This window comes from Microtus oregoni, unplaced genomic scaffold (assembly GCF_018167655.1).
Source record: "Microtus oregoni isolate MIOR12 unplaced genomic scaffold, Mior012 000006F_ref0000085, whole genome shotgun sequence".
In the NCBI taxonomy this organism is placed as follows: domain Eukaryota; kingdom Metazoa; phylum Chordata; class Mammalia; order Rodentia; family Cricetidae; genus Microtus; species Microtus oregoni.
Genome location: NW_024543065.1, coordinates 50,677,777 through 50,693,563, shown reverse-complemented (window position 1 = coordinate 50,693,563; position 15,787 = coordinate 50,677,777). Strand labels below are relative to the sequence as shown.

Here is a 15,787-nt window from a genome sequence, read left to right as displayed (position 1 = left end):
GATTGTTGGAGGAATTCTTGCATTGGCGCCTGCCCATTTTTTCCTTCAAATGCTGTGAGGAGAGTCTTTGGTTTGGTGCTATCTTTCCTGTGGTTGTGTACTTGGAGGGTTATTCTTGGTCTGACCTCTCTTATGTTCCCTCAGCCCTAGAGTTGGTTCTTAGATCCTCTCCACCCTGGTGTATTCTGTGGTGGTGGATCCCTCCAGATGGGTCTACTGGTACTGGATCAGGGCCACTTTCTGGCAAAAGACCTCACAGACAAAAGGGTGGGCTTGGTAGATGCCGGTTCAGTGGAACAAAGAGACCCTTGCAGCCTTGCCCACACCACTGGGTTCCAGACCCTCAGCCCTGAAGCAGACTGAGTTGGCGGATCTTGACACCCCGCAGATTGAAAGGGGTGTTTGGGGGCAAGCCGGGGTGGGATAGGTAGAGAAAGCCAGTAGCCAGGAGGAAGACCTGCTGAATGGCCAGAAAGTTTAGGGGATTGGAGGGTGCCTGTGATCCCTTCCTGGGGCCTTTGGCTGGCTAGGCTGGCACACACTTAGCCCTCTGGATGGATCTACTGGTACTGGATCAGAGCTACTTGCTTGCAAAGGACCTGGCAGACAAAAGGGTGGGCTTGGTAGATCCTGGCTTGGTGGAACAAAGAAACCAATGCAGCCTTGCACTCACCACTGTGTCTCCAGACCCTCAGCCCCAAAGCAGGCTTACTTGGGGTATCCTGGGACCCCACAAAGTGCTTGGGGGTAAGCTGGTGTGGGATAAGCAGAAAAAGCCAGTAGCTGGGAGAAGTCCCACTGAAGGGCCAGAAAGTTTAGGGAATTGGAGGGTTGATGGAGGAGGATCATACTTTCATTGGTTAATAAAGAAACTGCTTGACCTGATAGGTCAGAACATAGGTGGGTGGAGTAGACAGAACAGAATTCTGGGAGAAAGAAAGCTGAGTCAAGCAGACATCATAGAGCCAGACACCAGGTCAGAGATGCTGAATCTTTCCCGGTAAGCCACTAACTTGTGGTGCTACACAGATCATTAGAAATGGGTTAATAAAGATATGAGAGTTAGCCAAGAAGAGGCTAGATATAATGGGCCAAGCATTGTTTAAATGAATACAGTTTGTGTGTTGTTATTTCTGGTGTAAAGCTAACTGTGTGGAACGAAAAGCAGGCCTGCCCGCAGCTCCTTCTATAGAGGGTGCATGTGCTCTCTTCCTGAGGCATTTGGCCAGCCAGGCTGGCACACACTTACCCCTCCAGATGGATTTCCTACTTCTATTTTTCAAGTCATCTAAAGTAACATAATATAGTCCTAATGTTCAGTGTTATGGTATTTGCCATCCTTAATGTGGGAAGTTTTTCCTTTTATTTTTACTTAACTCTCTTTCTGAGAATTTCTAACCAAATCTCATGACTTCTCAGTTTGTTCAAAGCTTACACAGTTTCTCTGTGAATGTGGTCATTCAATGCATTGGAATGCTAAATACTGTTTATTTATTTTTAACAAAGTCTTTATTGTTCAGTTTTACCAATAAATACTCTGACTCCATGGTAAAACTGAACAATAAAGACTTTGTTTAAAAAAAAACAGTATGTTGGGGTGAAAACCTGATAGCTCAGAGAGGCAGAAAAAGCTCCCAGCTGACCTTCTTTCTCAGCTGACATCCCAAGAACCTCCTTCTGCTATGCCATCTCCATGAAGCCTCCTCATACTCACATGCCCCTCACTTCTTCTTCCTGGGCTTCCCTCTATCCATCCTCCCCAGGCTTCTCATTCTCTATTTTTTTCTTGAGCATGTTATGGTCAACATGGTTGCTTGCTCTGCTTTTTGACCAGTGGTTGACTTTATTCAATCCTGTTTACAAGTTTCAAAAAGAAAGTACTTGGATATAAGATGTGCACTAGGTCTGAGCCACATCACAACTAGAAACTTATTTTCTTGTAAATAATACAAACTTGTTGTTCAAAGTATGCTCAAATGTTTTTCAATACTATAACTCTGCAATATTTTGAAGGTTGGGATTAAAGTCCCTCCAGTATACAGTCCCTAAGCATTTACTGATCAACTGTACATTTTCTTCTGAGTCTCATCATGGACACGCCAGCTGTTTCAGTGTCTAGGCATTTTGCCAACTGTTTTGGTGAGTTTATGAGACTTACAGGAAAGTCATGAGCCCTAGGGGAGGGACAAAAGCTATAAGTCCTCCTGATGACTCCATGTCCTCAGAGAGTAAGTCTAGCAAATTCTCTCCAGTAGGCAAGCAGTAACAGATGGTGCCTATCTGGATAGCTGTCCTGTACCAGTGTTTTCATATATGAGGTTACCTGATCACCATGGCAACACTCATTAACACTGTTTGCTATCAGTGGAAAAGAGGCACAGAAAACACAATGTGTTTATCTGTCTCAGAGACAATGGGTAACAGACATGCTGTGTGACTGCAATCACGTATCCCATGTCCTCACCCTCAAGGCTTTTTTAGGTGTATATGGAGCAGGAGCAGCTGTTTTTCACAAGCATTAACCTTGGCCATTGACAGCTTGAGATGGCTGTTCTATGAAGTGAAAAGGAATGGAAATTTATATTTGAGTCTATGACAAAGCTACCCATCTCTGGAGAATTTCTGCCAAATTCCAGGACTCCACATCCTACCTACTGGACATAAATCATGTGTTTTCTGTCATGTTGCTATCACTACTCCAGGAAGGCAAAACACAGGACTTTGTTTTGATTCTTATAAAAGATCCTGCATCTAACATGGGGCTCTCTCTGCTCAGGGAGTCACTGATTTCAAATAACTTTAGCATTTGTCTCTCATCTCACTGTAATCTTTAGAGAAGCAATCCTTCCGGGGATTAGCATTATATGCTCGATATTAGTAACAATGGACTCATATGGAGAAAGTCAGAGTCCTAAATTTCTGGTCTAGATCTTCCCAACACATTAATAGTTCCAGTAAGTTCTTGCTCACTATCTTCTACCAGTCAGTTCTGCCTTTGAAAATATTCACCTGAGAGTTTTGAGAGATAGATCAGTGGTTAAGAACTCTGAATACTTTTGTAGAGGAGTCATGTCCTGTTTCCAGTACATCCATAATATCTCATAACCAATCTTTAATTTCATTTCTTGGGTATACAATGCCCTCTTCTGGTTTCTGAGGGAACTGGGCATACTTGTGGTTCACAAATACATATGCAGTAAAAATAGTCATACACATGAAAAGAAAGGAAATAAAAATATAAGGGGGAAAGGGAGGAATGAAGGGAGGGAGGGAGAAAAAAGGAAGGAAAGAAGGAAAGAAAATGATAACCTGCTCAGGAAATATCTTGCTGTGACCCTTACCTGTGCAAAACAGAACATCAGAGGCCAAGACAATCATCCTGTTTCAAGCTCACCTTTAACCCACAATCTTCCCCTCAAAGATTATTCTGTGACTCATTCTTTGAGTTTGGGGATCCATGCATCATCTCAGTCACCATCAAACACCTGGGAAGGTTGGCCCTTGTTGTGATATAGTCTGTTCATTTAGCAGAATGACAGGTCCACTCCTGGCCTCATGTGTGAGGTTTCTGTACAAACAAATCCTGATGATTGTTTGTGGGTGCTTCTCAGGGAAGCTAAATAGGAAATGTTATTTGCTCAATTTGTAGGACTTCTTTAAACATCGTTGCCTTGGAAGGCACTGGCCCAGGCTCAGAAGTGGATATCAGTACAGCAGGAGGGACACAGAACTTTGGTGTAAGGCAGGCAGTGTGACAGTGAGATCCATGAGAGACAATGGTCATCTGATTTCAGGTCCTAGGTCTGTATCATCATGCTCTGCAGCTCAGCTCACACGTGGCAAAGACAGTTTCTCCCACATAGCACTGGAGACCCAACATCACTGAGTACTCAAGTCCTCCTGCATCTGTGTGTGATTCATCTTCTGCCTGGTTATCTAAAGAAAAAGATTGAGGGTAGATGTAGAAAGACCAGCACTGGTTTAAAGAAGCCTTTGCAAGTGTCAGAACCCACAGTAGGACATAATGTCTCTGCTGTCTGCAAAGCATTGCTATCCAAGGCCGTCATCACATGCGGCAATTCTAATCCCATGGTGGTTAAGGACAGTAGCCTTATAATTTCTCTTTCCTCATAACTATACCTGCCTATGTGCATAGAGATAGAAATGTGACACTCAGCCACTTTCTGCTATTGACAAAGACCCACCTTGTAATTTCCGTTTCCTCATGACTATCACTGCCTATGTACAGAGAGATGGAGCTGGGACACTCAGCCACTCTTTGGTATTGACACAGACCCACCACACTGATACCTAGGCTGGACAGGAATCCTGCTCTAGCCCAAGCAAATGCAGAGAAGCCCAGCATTGAATTAGAAGAGTCTGGAGGAACTTTTCTTTCCTAGACATACTCTGGGTCATGGAGACAGGGGACATCTCAGACCTAGGCTCAGTGCACACAGAGTCCAGTGGGATTTTTTGTCTTGTGCCAGTGATGAATCAAAGTCTTATGTATGAAGTACTTATTACATGAATACTCTTCTACTAATATGCACCCCAGCTCTGGTTGAGACCTGTTCAATTAAGGTGGAAGAACAGATAATAACTAAGGTAAAAGAATAGATAATAGAGCCATCTAATCACCAAGATTCCCAATTTCTTTGCAGGCATCATGTGTGGCTTTATTCAGTTTCCTCCTGATGGTTCAAATGATTTGATCATGTCCTTCTCAGATAATCGTTTGTATATACAGTCAAAGCTTGAACTCTTCTGCCTTCTTACCTCTCACTCACCTGCACAGTACTCTTGGCTTATTCATGAAGAGCCCCAGATACAATGTTAAGAGTTCTTTACTCCCAAAATCATTTTTAGTTCTTTAAGATCCTATATCTCCCTTGTATAGAACTCAGCCATTGGCATTAATGGACCCAAGTGAAGAACATTACGAGTCTTGGGAAGTGGATCCCTGAAATGACAACATTGAGCTTTGAGTGAAGCCTTGATCTGAAAGTGCATTTATAGTCTGTTATATTAGTGTCTCCTGTTTTTTTAATCATCCAGGATTTCTCTGTTTAATCCAGCTGTCCTGGAACCTGTTCCGTAGACCGGGCTGGCATGTATCTAAGAGATACATTTGCCTCTGCCTCTTTCATGCTTAGATTATAGGCATTCGGCACCATGCTCAGTTATGTTTTGTCTTTTTAATTTCAAGAGAAACGTCCTAGGACTTTTCCTCTGAAATTTCCTGGGCACAAGGCTCCTCCTGAGAATTCCCTTTCTCAGGATTCACACTACTTCCAACTTTAGTCCAGAGCTTTCCAGGACAAATCTGGAACCCTGTGTAGACCTACATTAGAAGGTATTAGGAGTCTGAAAGAACACAGTGATCATGATGAGAGGCCCTGCACCCCACCTGTGTTGAACATATCAGGGAAGGACTCATTTGACTTCTTATCCATACTTAGTGTAGCCCTGAGCATAAGACTGATGGTTGGTCCCCAGGGGTCATAGCGGAGCATTTGCTCAATGCTTTGAAAATTGTTTTCCTGAGCCATGGCCTAGCAGACTGCTTTCCATTTCTGTCCCTACTCACCTAGAGCTCTCTCCCTAAATCCTGCTCTGACATACTGGCTCCCTCCTTTGTCTGAGAACAACTTTCTGCACGGGAACTGTTAAGGTCTCCTCCCTCCTGGCATCTCTCAAAGGGAAATATATGATTATCACCAGGAATCAATTAATAAAGGGCAAAGGTGACCCAGGAAGATCAGAGAGGATATTTGTACACCCAACACATAAAGTTAGAATGTTGCCTTGAAACCCTCCATAGAAAGATGGGGCCCACAGTCATTTCAAGGACACACAGGCCACCTTTTCAACAACTCTGAGCACGTGAAACTCCTCACACAACTGCCCCTGGGTCTCTCTCCTGAATCACTAATTTACTGGTGACATTAGTGATAAAGGATTGATCTTCATCCCTAATCATCACTCAGCTGGTCTCTTTTCAAGCCTCAGAGACATTTCTGTCACCTTCCTTCAGGGATTAAATAAAAAAGGTGTAGACTGAGTGCTCAGCTCAGTCTCTGTGTCACAAGGTCACATAGGCATGATGGATGCTCCCTGCTTTGTGCTGACAGACCCAAGGCAAGAACAGAGCAGATGTCAGCCCCAGGATGAGCCATTGTTCCTGAGGCCATGAGGATGCTTATCAGCCTTGTTGCACAATTTGTGTCTTGGTGAAGGAACATAAAGGGAAGTTGAGAGGGATGTAGGGCATCACTAAGAGTGGAAGGGTTTGAGCAGTGCCTTGGACTCAAACCCCATCACTCACAGTTCATTAGATTCTGTGAAGTGCTTCTTTCCGAGAAGAATCTCATCCCAGAAGGAGGAAGAACAGCAGAGCCTGAGTTCTGTGTTGGAGCTGAGGTTCTTCTCCTCAGACGGAGGACAGCAAGTGAGAAGATTGATGGAGTCCTCTGTGCTTCTCTGCAAGGGGTGTACCCCGTGGCAGAGGCTTCTGCTCACAGGTAAGGGTACCCAATCTTTGACTGTGTGAGGATGGGAACTCAGAGGCAGACTGGAGTCTCCTAAAGAGGGAAGGATCTTGAGAGGAGACATAAGGTTTCTGTTTGTAGTTATGATACATAACGTACAGTAAGGTACAGAGGCTCAGCATCCAGAAGCTCTCAGAGGACAGGGGGTGATGATGGTAAGAGAAAAGCCTTAAGAACTCCATATTCACAGTGAATTTCATTGGCTGCAATGTTCTGAAGACTGCTGTACCCCATCATGACAGCGTGACCCTCCAAATAGAGATCAAGTGGGACAGCTAGTGAGATGTTTCAGTGTGGGAAGATATGACAACATGAAACCAATCCTCAGCTCCCACACAGCAGATGGAGAGAACAGACTCCTGCAGGCTCTACTCTGCCCTCCACATAGGTGCTGTGGCATGCACACACACATGCATATGTGGCATATGTGCCCAGCACAGATTTGTGGCATACATCTTCATATGGGTATAAGAAGACACATTATATTAGGGTTTTATGGTCAGAGTTGATGGGGCGATAGACTAGGTCTCTACCTCTATATGTGGTATCCTTCAGTCAACCAGCTGGACCTCTTTCTATCCACGTACTAAATTCCCCACGTTTCCACAGGACCTAGCTGGTTGTTTCCAGTCTCACCATAGAGGAAGGAGCTACCAGGGGATCACAAGGAGACACCAGTCTTCACAAATACATACCTATATTTACATAAGTTAATCTAAAATCATTTATTTCACACTTAAATATAATTATTACCCTAAGCTCCAAACCTAGGAACTCTGAAGTGAAATCCATAGAGACACATTCCTCTTTTCTTTATTCTGTTATCTACTGTGCCTGGTTTTTTTTTTTCCAGGACCTGAACTTTCCAAAAAAGATCCGACTAATTCTTTTTTTAAAAATTCCTGGTTCTGATGGGTGATGGTGTCTTAGGCCGTTAAACCCAGCAGTAGGGAGGCAGAGGCAGGTGATCTCTATGAGTTTAAAATCAGCCTGGTCTATAGAACAAGTTCTAGGGCAGCCAAGGATACACAGAGAAGGCCTGTCTCAAAAAACTGAAACCCAAACCAAAACCAAAAGATAAACAAACAAACAAAAAGCCCTGGTTCTAGTGGACTTCATGTCAGTAAACCCTAAAGATGAATTCATAGTTTGAAGAGAATCACAAAGGGAACAGATCAAAAATCAGAAAACGAGGACTCTCCAGAGAAGGAGTTCAGAGAGGCAGTGATCCTTACACATATACTCTAGGTGAGGATGGATAAGGGACACCGAGTCAGACAACCAGACACCTGAGCAGAGAAATCCTAAGAGGAAACAACTCACTCTGAGTGAATTGAAGTCATGTTGCTTATGTCTGCAAATGGGGGTGAGCACACCCCAACTCATACACCAAAGCTAAGTGATGACCATACCCATGTATTATTGGTGCTTTTTCTCAATTGCCTTCTAGCCTCCCTTTTAACCTTCTGGCAACTGTCCACCACCGCCCGTAGGACCACTGTGTCAGTGCCACCCCTAGTGTCTGAAGGAGATGACGTCCTGTTCCTTGTCCGCAATCTGCCAAAGGACATTAAATCCTTAGCCTGGTTCAAAGGGCAAGGAAACACAACCAAAAAAATTGCAACATATACACGGCACAACGATTTAAGTAGGCGAGGTCTTGCGTACAGCAATAGAGAGACAATATATCACAACGGATCTATGCTGTTTGAGAAGGTCACCCTGAAGGACTCAGGATCCTATACCCTACAAACCTATAATAGACATGGAAAAAATGTATCAACAACATCTGTGATCCTCAATGTTAAAGGTAAGTGATTCACTGTAAATCTGTGACCTAGTTTGAACAATGGACACAGCTTCTCAGGACATAAAGCCTCATCTTAGACAAATATTAAATACCCAACTTAGGAGGATCTCTCTCTTCCCTTCTAGCTTACCTTTGGAAGTGTGGGCGCCTTTCTACCTCTTCACAGCCCAGGATTGAATCAGTGCCACCCAGCGTTGCTGAAGGGAGAAGTGTTCTTCTACTTGTTCGCAATCTCCCAGAGCGTGTTACAGCCTTTCTCTGGTTTAAAGTAGAGAAAGACTTAAAGAAAAGCCTTCTGGCTTTCCACTATTTTCCATTCGAAAAACCAACTTTTTGGGGGCCTGCATACAGTGGCAGGGAAACGGTCAACAATGATGGGTCCCTGCTGCTTCACAGTGTCAGTCAGAAAGACCGTGGACTGTACATACTGCGAATTGTGAAAGCAGATGATGAAGATGAAGAAGCAAAAGTGCAACTCCAGGTGGACAGTAAGTGATTCTCTGTGAGTTTTCAGGGCTGGGTGGGGCTTAGACACACGGGACTGCCATGGCGAACTTAGCCTCCCTTCCCTCTTACACTGTGTCCTTGGGTGGAGGTTTAAGCACTTAGTGTAGAGACAAATGACCATAGACCAGCTTCCATCTTCTTACTCTGTCTGTGTCCATGAAATCCTTGAGGTAAAGCAACTCAGCTTAATGTGTCTGATTCAGCCCTCAGTCTACTGGGGCTCCAGACCAGGGAGCCCTGGGTCCTGTCGTCTTTCCACGGCTAGACTAAAGTGCCCCAGGGGACCATTTTCTATTACAATACTCTTATATCCTCTAGAACCTGATAAGAAACAACAGTTTTAGAACATCTGTGTCTAATGGGGTATTTATTATCTCCAAATTAAGAGAGTCAGTAACAAAATACAGGACCTGGTAGAGACGATGGAGGAGTGCTTCCAACTGGCTTGCCCTTCAGGAGTCCTAGCCCAGAGCTTGAACTGCCTGCAATGGTCTGAATCATTTTGCCTCAATCCGCAATTAAAAATGTACTATAGATTGCCCACAGCGCAATCTGGTGGTAGCATACTCAACTGAGGCCTTGTCTTGTAAGATGACTGCTAAGTTGTGTCAAATTGATAAAAACCCATCCAGCCTAATTCCTAAGCCTTTTTAAAATTTTGTTTTCTTAATATTTTTTAATACAAACTTTTCTCAGTTTACATAGCTATCCCTGTTACCATTCCTTCCCCTCCTATTGCTACCCTTACTTTTCCCCCAACACACCCCCCCCCATCCAACTCTCAAAAAGTGTAAGGTTTCCCATGGGGAGTCAACAATGTCTGACACTTCACTTCAAGGTATGAACAAGGTCCTCCCCACTATATTGAAGCTGAGCAAGATATGCGTACAAAAGAATGTGTTCCCAGAAGCCAGTTCAAACACTACGGATAAAACCTGGTCCCACTGCCAGTGGCCCCACAGACAGCACAAGCCCCACAACTCACCCTCACATTCAGTGGGTCTGATTTGGTCCTATGCAAGTTACACTGCTATCAGTCCAGAGTCAGTGAGCTCTCACTACTTCAGGTCAGTTGTTTCTGTGGGTATCACCATATGATCTTGACCCCTTTGTTCATATTATCAGTCCTGCCTCTCTTGGGCTGGTCTCAGATAACTCAGCCCAGTGCTTTGCTGTAGATCTCTGTATCGGCTTCTATCCGTTGCTGGTTGAAGGTTCTATGATGACAATTAAGATAGTCATCAATCTGTTTATGGGGGAAGGCCAGTTTAGGAATCCTCTCCACTTTTGCTTATGGGGTCATCTTTGAGGATTCCTGGGAATTTCACTAGTGCTGTTTTTGATAGCCTTTTATTGGCTCCATCAATCAAGATATCTCTTTCCTTTCCCTCACTGTCCTTCCCCCTTCTTGATCATCCCATTCCCTCATGTTCCCCTCCTTCCTGCCCTTCTTCCATCCCTTTTTCTTTCCACGCTTCCTTCTTCCCCCTCCTTATTTTCTCATATCACTGATTTTTATTGAGCTCTACATTTTTCTCTGGTCCTCTCCCTGCCTCCCTCCTATCCTTCAACCTTCCCCCAAGGTCTCCATACTCCCAATTTACTCAGGAGAGCTTGTTTTTTGTTTACTTCCCATGTAGATTAGATCTGTGTATGTCTCTCTTAGGGTCCTCATTGTCTAGGTTTTCTGGGATTGTGATTTGTGGGCTGGTTTCTTTGTTTTATGTTTAAAAATCTCTTATGAGTGAGAACATGTGAAAATTGTCTTTCTGGGTCTAGGTTACCTAACTCAAAACAACGTTTTCTAGCTCATCCATTTTCCTGCAAAATTCAAGGTGTTGTTATTTTTTTCTGCTGTGTAGTACTCCATTGTGTAAATGTACTACATTTTCCTTATCCATTCTTCGGTCGAGGGACATTTAGGTTGTTTCCAGGTTCTGGCTATGACAAACAAAGCTGCTATGAACATAGTTGAGCACATGTCCTTGTGGCATGATTAAGCATCCTTTGGATATATACCCCAAAGTGGTATTGCTGGGTTTTGAGGAAGGTTGTTCCCCAATTATCTGAGAAATTGGTACACTGACATCCAAAGGGGCTGTACCAGCTTGCACTCCCACCAGCAATGCAGGAGTGTTCCCTTTACCCTACAACCTCTCCAGCATAAGTTGTCATCAGTGTTTTTGATCTTGGTCATTGTTACAGGTATAAGATGGAATCTCAGAATTGTTTTGCTTTGCATTTCTCTGATGACTAAGGATGTTGAACATTTCCTTAAGTGTCTTTCAGCTATTTAGATTCCTCTGTTGAGAGTTCTCTGTTTAGGTCTGTACTCCATTTTTTTATTGGATTATTTGTTCTTTTGATGACCAATTTCTTGAGTTCTTTGTATATTTTGGAGATCAGACCTCTGTCTGATGTGGGGTTAGTGAAAATCTTTTCCCATGCTGTAGGCTGTTGTTTTGTCTTGTTGACCATGTTCTTTGCTTTACAGAAGCTTTTCGGTTTCAGGAGGTTCCATTTATTAATAGTTTATTTCAGTTTCTGTGCTGCTGGGATTATATTTAGGAAGTGGTCTCCTTCTCAGGAGATCTTGTCTGTTTCCCCTTCCCTGGGGAATCCATGTATGTCTCTCTTAGGGTTCTCCTTGTTATCTAGATTCTCTGGGATTGTTAACTGTAGGCTGGTTATCCTTTGCTTTATGTCTAATATCCACTTATGAGTGAGCACATACTGCATTTTTTTTTCTGGGTCTGGCTTACCTCATTCAGAATGGTTTTCTCTAGTTTCATCCATTTGCATGCATATTTCAAGATATCATTGTTTTTACTGCTGAGCAGTACTCCCTGTGTAAATGTACCACATTTGCTTTATCCATTCTTCAGTTGAGGGGCATCTAGGTCTTTTCCAGGTTTTTCCTATTACAAATATTTCAGTGTTGAATATAGCTGAGCAAATATCCTTGTGGTATGAATGTACATTTGTTGGGTATATGCTCAAGAGTGGTATTGCTGGGTCCTTAGGTAAATTGATTCCCAATTTTCTGAGAAAACATCATACTGATTTCCAAAGTGGCTGTACAAATTTGCACTCCCACCAGAAATGGATGAGTGTTCCGCTTACTCTACATCCTCTCCAACATAAGCTATCATTGGTGTATTTGATCTTATTCATTCTAACTGGTGAATGTTATCTCAGAGTCATTTTGATGTGAGTTTCCCTGATGGGTAAGGATGGTGAACTTTTTCTTAAGTGTCTTTTGGGCATTTGCAATTCTTCTTTTGAGAATTCTCTGTTTAGATCTGTACTCCATTTTTGATTGAATTATTTGGTAATTTGATGTCTTGTTTCTTGAGTTCTTTATATATTTTGGAAATCAATTCTCTGTTTGATTTGGGGTTGGTGAAGATCTTTTCCCAAACAGTAGGCTACCATTTTGTCTTAGTGACTGTGTCCTTAGCCTTCCAGAAGTGTCTCAGTTTCAGGAGGTCCCATTTATTCATTGTTGCTCTCACTGTCTGTATTATTGTTGTTATATTTAGGTAGTGGTCTCCTGTGCCCATGTATTCAGGGCTGCTTCCCACTTTCTCTTCAGTGATGATCAGTGGGGCTGGATTTATGCTGAGGTCTTTGATCTGTTTGGACTTAAGTTTTGTGCATAGTGATGGATGTGGCTCTATTTGCATCTATTTTATGTTGATATCCAGTTATGCCAGCCTCACTTGTTGAAGAAGTTTTTTTTTTCATCAAATAGTTTTTGCTTCTTTGTCAAAAATCAGTTATTTATAGGTGTGTGATCAATATCAGGTGTTTGATTCAATTCCATTGTTCCACCTGTCTGTTTTAAATGCTAATATTAAGCTGTTTTCATTACTGTAGGTCTAGAATAGAGCTTGATGTCAGGGATGGTGATGCCTCTGGAAGATCCTTTATTGTAGAGGATTTTTTGGGCTATCTGGGTTTTTTGTTTTTCCATATGAATTTGGGTTCTTTTGAGGTCTGTCTAGAATAGTGTTAGTATTTTGATGGGAACTACATTGAATCTGTAGATTACTTTTGGTAGGATTGCCATTTTTATTATGTTGATTCTACCTATCTAAGAGCAATAAGACATTTCAATTTTCTTTTATCTTCCACAGTTTCTTTCTTCAAAGACTTAATGTTCTTGTCATACAGGTTTTTCTCTTCTTTGGATAGTGTTACCCCAAGATATTTTATGTTATTTGTGGCTATTGTAAATGACAATGTTCCTCTGATTTTTTTTTCTCAGCACCTTTATCATTTGTATATAGGAGGGATACTGATTTTTTTTAGTTGATCTTATATGCTGCTACATTTCTGGAACTGTTTATCAGCAGTAGGATTTCCCTCATCAAATTTTTGTGGTCTCTTATGTATACTATGATATCATCTGCAAATAGCGAAAGATTTTTTTCCAATTTATATCTGGTTTCCTTTTGTTGTCTTATTGTTTTATCTAGAACTTTGAGTACTATATAGAATATGTATGGAGAGAGTGTACATCCTTGTCTTCCTGATTTCAGTGGAATCACCTGAGTTTCTTTCCATTTAGTTTGATGTTGGTTGTCAGCTTGCTGTATATTGTTTTTATTACGTTTAGATATACTCCTTACATCCCTGATCCCTCCAAGGCCTTTATCAGGAATGGATATTTGACTTTGTTGAATGCTTTTTCAGCATCTAATGAGGCAATTAGGATTTTTTCTTTCACTTTATTTATATGGTGGATTATATTGACAGATTTTCATAGGTTGTAACATTTCTGCATCTCTGGGATGAAGCCAACTTGATCATGGTGGATGACTTTTTTGATATGTTCTTGAATTTGTTTTGCCAGTATTTTAGTGAATATTTTTGCATCAAGGTTCATGAGAGAAATTGAACTGTAATTCTCTTTTTTAGTTGCATCTTTTTGTACTTTTGTTACCAGGGTAACTGTCACCTCATAAAAAGAGTTTGACAATGTCCCTTGTCTTTCTATTGTGTGGAATAAATTGAGGAATATTGGTATTAGCTCCTCTTTGAAATTCTGGTAGAATTCTATGTTAAAACTGTCTGGCCCTGTGCTATTTTTGGTTGTGATACTTTTGATGACTACTTACATTTCCTTAGGGTTATAGGTCTATTTAAATTGTTTATCTGTTCTTGATTTAATTTTGGTATGTGGTACCTATCCAGAAAATTGTCAGTTCCCTTTCAATTTTCCAATTTTGTGGAGTACAGATTTTGTACAGAGTACAAAGAACCTGATGATTCTTTGGTTTCCTCTGTCTGTTGTCATGTCCCCATTTTCATTTCTGATTTAGTTAATTTGCATATTCTTTCTCTGCCTTTTGGTTAGTTTGAATGAGGGTGTATCTATCTTGTTGATTTTCTCAGAGAACCAACTCCTTGTCTCATTAATTCTTTGTATTGTTTTCTTTGTTTCTATTTTGTTGATTTCAGCCCTCAATTTGATTATTTCCTAACTTCTATTCCTCCTGTGTAAGTTTGCTTCTTTTTGTTCTAGAGATTTCAGATGTGCTGTTAACTTAATTGTGTGAGATTTTTTTGGCTCTTTATGTAGGCATTTAGTGCTATGAACTTTCCTCTTAGCACTGCCTTCAAAGTGTCCCATAGGTTGTGCATTCATTTTCATTGAAGTCTTTAGTTTCTTTCTTTATTTTCCCTTGACCCAGGGTTGATTCAGTTGGGCACTGTTAAATTTTTATGAGTTTGTAGGCTTTCTGTGATTAGTGTTGTTGTTGAATTCTAACTTTAAGCCAGGATAATCTGATGAGATAAATGGGGTTATTCCAAAGTTTTGTATCTATTGCGATTTTCTTTATGACCAAGAATATGGCCAATTTCAGAGACAGTTCCATGAGGTGCCGAGAAGAAAGTATATTCTTTTGTGTTTGGAGGAAATGTCTTATAGATGTCTATTCAGTACATTTGAGTCATGACATCTGTTAGTTCTTTCATTTCTCTCTTATGTTTCTGTCTGGCGGAACTGTCCATTGGTGAAAGTGTGGTGTTGAAGTCTCCTATAAGTATTGGGTAAAGTTTGATATATGATTTAAGCTTTAGTAATGTTTATTTTTACATATGTGAATGCTCTTATATTTAGGGCATAGTATTTCATATGGCCAACATCAAATTTGAGACTTTGTCTTGATATATTTATCCTGTGATGAGTATGAAATTATAGTCTGTTTTGTTAGATATTAGAATAGCTTACACTTGCTTGTTTCTTAGGTATATTTGATTAGAATATCTTGACCCAACCCTTTACTCTGAGATAACACTTTATTTGAGGTTGAGATATGTTTCTTGTATGCAGCAGAAAGATGGATCCTGTTTTCATATCCATTATGTTAATCTGTGTCTTTTTATAGGTAAATTGAGTTTATTGATATTAAGATATATTAGTGACCAGTAATTGTTTATTCCTTTTATTTTTTTGATGGTTGTTTTTGTGTTTTTCTTCTTTGGGGTTTGCTAGTGTGAGATATGAGGTGTGGGGTTAATAATTACCTGTGGTTCTGTGGGTGCAGCTAATTTCCTTGGGTTGGAGTTTTCCTTTTAGTACTTTCTGTAATGCTGGATTTGTGAACAGGTAATGTTTAAATCCGGTTTTGTCATGGAATGTCTTGTTTTCTCCATGTATGGTGACTGAAAGCTTTGCTGGGTATAGTAGTCTGGGCTAGGATCTGTGATCTCTTAGTGTCTATAGCACACCTGACCAAGACCTTCTGGCTTTCAGAGTTTCCATTAAGAAGTCAGGTGTATATCTAATGTGTCTGCCTTTATATGTTACTTAGTTTTTTCTTTGAAACTCTTAATATTATTTCTTTATTTTGTGTGATTAGTGTTTTGATTATTAAATGGCAATGGGACTTTCTTTTCTGGTCCAGTC

The 15,787-nt window shown here is 41.2% G+C and overlaps 1 protein-coding gene across 1 annotated transcript in view; it reads left to right on the top strand.

Annotated features, from left to right (window-relative positions):
- Positions 1-15,787, top strand: part of LOC121449930 (pregnancy-specific glycoprotein 22-like) — a 47,899-nt gene that overhangs the window by 25,463 nt on the left and 6,649 nt on the right. Inside the window, exons 3-5 of the mRNA XM_041654589.1 lie at positions 6,380-6,524; positions 8,002-8,361; positions 8,487-8,849. Coding sequence (XP_041510523.1) covers positions 6,380-6,524; positions 8,002-8,361; positions 8,487-8,849 — 868 coding nt within the window. The remainder of the gene's footprint in view (positions 1-6,379; positions 6,525-8,001; positions 8,362-8,486; positions 8,850-15,787) is intronic.